A 6,054-nucleotide genomic window follows, 5' to 3' on the forward strand; every position below is an offset into this window, starting at 1 on the left:
CAAGGTCTGGTGAATACTGCGGGTGGGTTAATACTTCCCAGGCAAGATCTTTTAACGTATCTTTAACTGGTTTTGAAGTGTGTGATGGTGCGTTATCATGAAGCAAAGTTACTTTGCCGTGTCTTCTGGCCCATTCTGGTCATTTTATGATCAAAGCGTGGTTCAAATTGATTATTTGTTCTCGGTAGCAATCAGTATTAACGGTTTCACCTGATTTTAGAAGCTCATAATACACCACACCTTACTGATCCCACCAAACGCAGAGCATTGTCTTCTTTCCAAAGCGATTTGGCCTTGCAGTTGATGTTAATGGTTGACCTGGATCAACCCATGACTTTGTGCATTTGGGATTCTCAAAATAAATCCACTTTTCATCACCAGTCACAATTCAATGCAAAAAAGACTTTCTTTCGTGCTGTTGAAGTAACATTTTACTGATGACTTTTCGGTTTTCCATTTGTCTTTTGTTCAGTTGATGTGGCACCCATTTTCCTTCCTTTAAAATATTTCCCATTGCTTGTAAATCATTGGAAATTGTTTGCTGAGCAACGTTTAATCTTTCTGCAAGTTGTTTTTGAGTTTGACACGCATCTTCATCCAATAATGCTTGTAATTGTTGGTCTTCAAACTTTTTCGGTTGACCTGGACATTTTTGTCTTTCACATCGAAATCATTACTTTTAAAGCGTTTAAACCAGCATTCACAAGTATCTTGAGATGGAGCATGTTCACCATAAGCTTCCCGAAGTATACGATAACTTTCAGCAGCACTTTCCTTCAAAATAAAGTAATGAATTAAAACTTTCCGCAAATGCTCTTTTTTTGGCACGAAATTCAGCATTTTTAAGTGTAAAAATATCTATGTTAACACCTTTAGAAAATTTGACATATGAAGTTTTGAAGCTTGCTGTCAATACAACAAAATAGCATACATATCAAATTGCATATATATCAACATATGTGTAACTCCATTTATTGAAAAAAAATCTGCATTATTAACCTGTACACCTGGTAACAACTGCAACACATTCTGAAATATATCATAATTTTACTTATAGCAAAAAGAAAGTTAGGAGCTGGAAGAGAAAACAATGAAAGGTACAAAGGAGGCATAAGGGGGAAAGCTAAGAAGAATGACCTAGAAGTAGAGAGCCTGGAAGGATAAAGAGAAGGGGGAGAAAGAAGAACAAGAGAAAATAAGTTTGGAAGTCCTGATGTCAGTTAGAGATAAAGTAGTTTTTTCACAGTCTGATGAGCTGTATGGCCTCAAGATGTTAATCATTGTCTTTTGAAATGTATACTAGATGCTGAATCTCTAAGCTGTCACTGTCAGAAGTACAAATAATAACTAAGACCAGTGACACCTCCCAAGGTCATTGACAAAGGTGGATGAAACCAGGCCAGACCTACCTAGGTAAGGGAGGTTTCGGTTTCTTCCTCCTCCAAGAATTGAGTGCTCTAGGTACACAATCTTTACTAAGCAAATAAGTGCCTCCTTCCACTGCCCTCAAACCTTGATCTCCATGCTTTGCCTTATCAACTTGGAACACTGGGTTCAGGTTAGGAAGTCCACTTGGGCTGCCTATATCTTACGTGGTTTTACAGATCCCCCACATACCTGTTCTTGGCCTTCATCTTTCGAGACCGAAGTCCTATTCATTTCAGCCTCTAGTAATAGAAGGAACTTTCATTTATTTAACAATGTCTGTGTGCCATGTAAATTTCACAACCACCATGAAATGACTGGGCTTGTTAGCTTCATTCGACAGCTTTGTAACTGAAACACAGAGAGGTTAAATAACTGCTCAGAAAGGTTAAATAACACAGTAAATGATAAAGACAGTGTCCAAGCCCAGGATGTCTGACTCTAAAGTCCACTCAGTTGACCCTCATCTTCTGTATTATTGAGCCTTCCCAATCTGACTTCGGGCTGCTACTCCTCTGCCTATGTCTGCCCTGCACCCAGATCATCGTGAACAGACTTCAAGCTCCTCTTTGTGAAACCTTCCTGGACTGAATGAAATTGGCTCATCACCTTCCTTCCCCACATGAGGCTGCCCAGAGGTCCACACATCCCAGGACGAAGGCTTGCCTGACGCAATGCTGTCACCAGTGCTAACCAATAAGTAGGATTCATTGTAAGACAAATACTTGTCTTCGGTGCCATATTATCTCTGCAAGTGTAGGTCTGCATTTGTGATTTTAGTTGTAGAATAAAACTTCTAGAAATCATGAAACCCTTCTAGCGTATGGCAATTCACTTCAGAAAATACCGGGGAATTAAGAGAAAAAAATTACCAATAACTAAGAGAGGAGAGATGATTACTCCCCCAAAACTATTCCAAGGGGTGGTTATTCCCACAAATGTGCCTAAAAACAATGGGCAATGAAGGGAAGAATGGATGGTTTTCAAATCACTTAGGCCCTAGAATTTAAATGTATATACTACATTAGGCTTCTAAGTACGATGAACTCATAAAAAGTGACTATATTTGTATTAATTCAGGAATTTCAGGTTGCAAAGTTACCTTCTTGGAATATCTTTGAGCAATCCATATCCTTTAAAGAATGGTGAACCCATGTGTCCTAGCTGCCTAAGCAACCAAGAGGACTCGCTCACTTGGGCTTTCTTCTCTTTTCCAGATCTTGGCCATTGTGTCTATCCTGTTCATCGTACTCTCCACCATTGCTCTGTCTCTCAACACCCTCCCGGAGCTTCAGGAGACGGATGAATTCGGACAGGCCAGTGACAACCCCCAGTTGGCACATGTGGAGGCGGTGTGCATTGCTTGGTTTACCATGGAGTACCTGTTACGCTTCCTCTCCTCGCCAAACAAGTGGAAGTTCTTTAAAGGCCCACTCAACGTCATTGACCTGCTGGCCATCTTGCCCTATTATGTCACCATCTTCCTCACGGAGTCCAACAAGAGCGTGCTGCAGTTCCAGAACGTGCGGCGCGTGGTCCAGATCTTCCGCATCATGCGGATCCTCAGGATCCTGAAGCTCGCCAGGCACTCGACAGGCCTGCAGTCTCTGGGTTTCACCCTCAGACGGAGTTACAATGAGCTGGGCTTGTTGATATTGTTTCTGGCCATGGGGATCATGATATTTTCCAGCCTGGTGTTTTTTGCGGAGAAGGATGAAGACGCCACGAAGTTCACCAGTATCCCGGCATCCTTCTGGTGGGCCACCATCACCATGACCACTGTAGGCTACGGTGACATCTACCCAAAAACGTTACTGGGGAAAATCGTGGGCGGCCTCTGCTGTATTGCTGGGGTTCTGGTGATTGCCCTTCCCATCCCAATCATTGTGAACAATTTTTCTGAGTTTTACAAGGAGCAGAAACGCCAGGAGAAGGCAGTGAAAAGGAGAGAGGCTCTCGAGCGGGCCAAAAGGAATGGAAGCATCGTCTCTATGAACTTAAAAGACGCCTTCGCTCGAAGTATGGAGCTGATCGATGTGGCTGTGGAGAAGACAGGAGAGCCGGCCAAGACCAAGGACTCCGCCGACGACAATCACCTGTCTCCCAGCCGGTGGAAGTGGGCCAGGAAAGCTCTGTCGGAAACCAGCTCCAACAAGTCTTATGAGAACAAGTACCAGGAGGTTAGCCAAAAAGACTCCCACGAGCAGCTGAACAACACTTCCGCCTCCAGCCCACAGCATCTGAGTGCGCAGAAGCTGGAGATGCTGTACAACGAGATCACCAAGACACAGCCCCACTGTCACCCCAGCGCCGACGGCCAGGAGCAGCCCGAGCGGCCGTCAGCCTACGAAGAGGAGATCGAGATGGAGGAGGTGGTGTGCCCGCAGGAGCAGCTGGCCGTGGCGCCGACCGAGGTCGTCATGGACATGAAGAGCACCTCCAGCATCGACAGCTTCACCAGCTGCGCCACCGACTTCACCGAGACCGACAGGTCGCCCCTGCCGCCGCCCTCCGCTTCTCACCTGCAGATGAGGTTCCCGCCCGACCTCCCGGGCACCGAGGAGCCCCAAAGAGCCAGGGCCCCCCCTTTCCTGACACTCGCCCGAGAGAAAGGCCCTGCGGCCCGGGATGCCTCCCTAGAATATGTCCCGGTCAATATAACTGGGCACCTCGATGCCAGCGGTTCCCAAAGCGGGCTCCACGGCCCCGGGCCATCTGACAGTGCCCCCGAGAGCCCTAGGAGCTCACTGAGAGGCAGCCAGCCCCTGAAATCCAGGTCGTTCAAAGTGAATTTCAAGGAAAACAGAGGCAGTGCCCCGCAGACCCCGCCCAGCACGGCCAGGCCTCTGCCGGTCACGGTGGCTGACTTTCCCATCACCACCCCGCAGCTCATCAGCACCATCCTCTTAGAAGAAAACCCCCCCCAGGGAGACAGGCCCTTGCTGGGGACTGAGGTTTCGGCACATTGTCAGGGACCTACCCGAGGGCCGAGCCCCCGGTTTCCCAAGCAGAAACTCTTTCCTTTCCCACCAAGAGAGAGGAGGAGCTTCACAGAGGTGGACACGGGGGAAGACGATGACTTCCTAGAGCTGCAAGGGCCCCGGCAGGACGTGCAGGCCGACTCCAGCCCTAATTGCTTTGCCGATAAGCCTAGTGACGGGAGAGACCCTTTAAGGGAAGAGGCCTGTGCCGGCTCTTCCTCCCCCCAGGACACAAGTCACAACTGTAGGCAAGACATTTACCACGCTGTGGCTGACGTTAAAAAGGACAGTAGTCAAGAAGGGTGCAAAATGGAAAACCACTTGTTTGCCCCAGAAACACATTCCAACCCAGGAGACACAGGTTACTGTCCCACACGTGAAACCAGCATGTGACTAGTTACAAAAGCAATAAAAAAGAAAAAAAACTTGTTTCTTAAAATTACGGTTAATAATGCCTGTGAACTAACACATGGGACGCTCACCTCCTCCCCCCCAAAAAGTGCATAAAATGTTATTTTTGCATGGCATGAGCAGTTTAGTTTAAGTACTGTTTAAATAAAGAGTCAAGACTGCTTTTTGTAACAAACAAACAAAAATGACTGAGGATCGGTGACCAAATAAAGAGAGCTCTGCTAGGAACCAGTATTCTGCAATGTCTGACATTTTTGATCCTTTCATTTCAAATTGTAGACGGATTTTCAACTGGCAGCTTTTCTGTTACAGTGGATTTTAGAATTTGCACATGAAAGGATGAAATGTCATTGCATGTGTTCATAAGGACGAGGAGCAAGGTGTGCTCTGAGCTTGCAAAACGCCTAACTTTGTGAATAGTGGGGCCGGGGTGCAAAGGCATCCAGAACCTCTGGGAACAAGTTTCTGAGGCACAGGTCCTTCCTTCGGGCTCCTGCCTGGGGGAAGCGTACAGACTTGTTGCAATATTGCAACCTCTTCTTAAACCATCTCCCATATCTTGCTTTGGGTTATAAAACTCTTCTAAGTACATCTGTTTAGAGGAATACAGTATTTTTATTTCCTTGTGATATCATTCCTAGGGTGCATTTTTTTCTTTTTTTGCCCCTGCTTCGTTATGGCATTTGTGGTTTTATTTATCTATTATGAACATAGGCAAGATTTAATGACCAGATATCAAAACACTTGGAATTTAAGCTTGAAATGTTGCCATCAATTATATGTCATGCCACAGCAAAATTACAGAAATGCATTTTTTAAACACCTGAAAATAAGGAAAAGGTTATATCATACAGCTAAACATTTTTGTAATGGCACTCCACATTTGGACATCAGTTTTGGATGTGTTGTTGTTTTGTTTTAATTGTATGTTGGCCCTCTAGAGATGCCTGTATTTTCTACTTGTACCCAACATAATCCTTTTTATCTAAAGATAGAATGCAGATATGCCAAATGGGAATTCCAAAAAGTGACTTTTAACAAACAACAGAGCTATTTAAGGAAGAATGCCATCCCCCCTCATAGAATTGGATTCAAAAAAGAGTTACCAGAGCCCTAGCCAGTTTACTCAGTGGATAGCGTGTTGGCCTATGAACTGAAGGGTCCTGGGTTCGATTCCAACCAAGGGCACATGCCTGGGTTGCAGGCTCCATCCCCAGTGGGGGCATGCAGGAGGCAG

General features: G+C 45.7%; 1 protein-coding gene across 1 annotated transcript in view; it reads left to right on the plus strand.

The window, feature by feature from the left end:
* The window catches only part of KCNB2 (potassium voltage-gated channel subfamily B member 2), a 313,898-nt gene extending 309,099 nt beyond the window's left edge, over positions 1 to 4,799 (plus strand). The window contains exon 2 of the mRNA XM_008150337.3: positions 2,643 to 4,799. Coding sequence (XP_008148559.2) covers positions 2,643 to 4,799 — 2,157 coding nt within the window. The remainder of the gene's footprint in view (positions 1 to 2,642) is intronic.
* Positions 4,800 to 6,054: the final 1,255 nt, after the last annotated feature.

Source organism: Eptesicus fuscus, chromosome 19 (genome assembly GCF_027574615.1).
Source record: "Eptesicus fuscus isolate TK198812 chromosome 19, DD_ASM_mEF_20220401, whole genome shotgun sequence".
Lineage (NCBI taxonomy): Eukaryota > Metazoa > Chordata > Mammalia > Chiroptera > Vespertilionidae > Eptesicus > Eptesicus fuscus.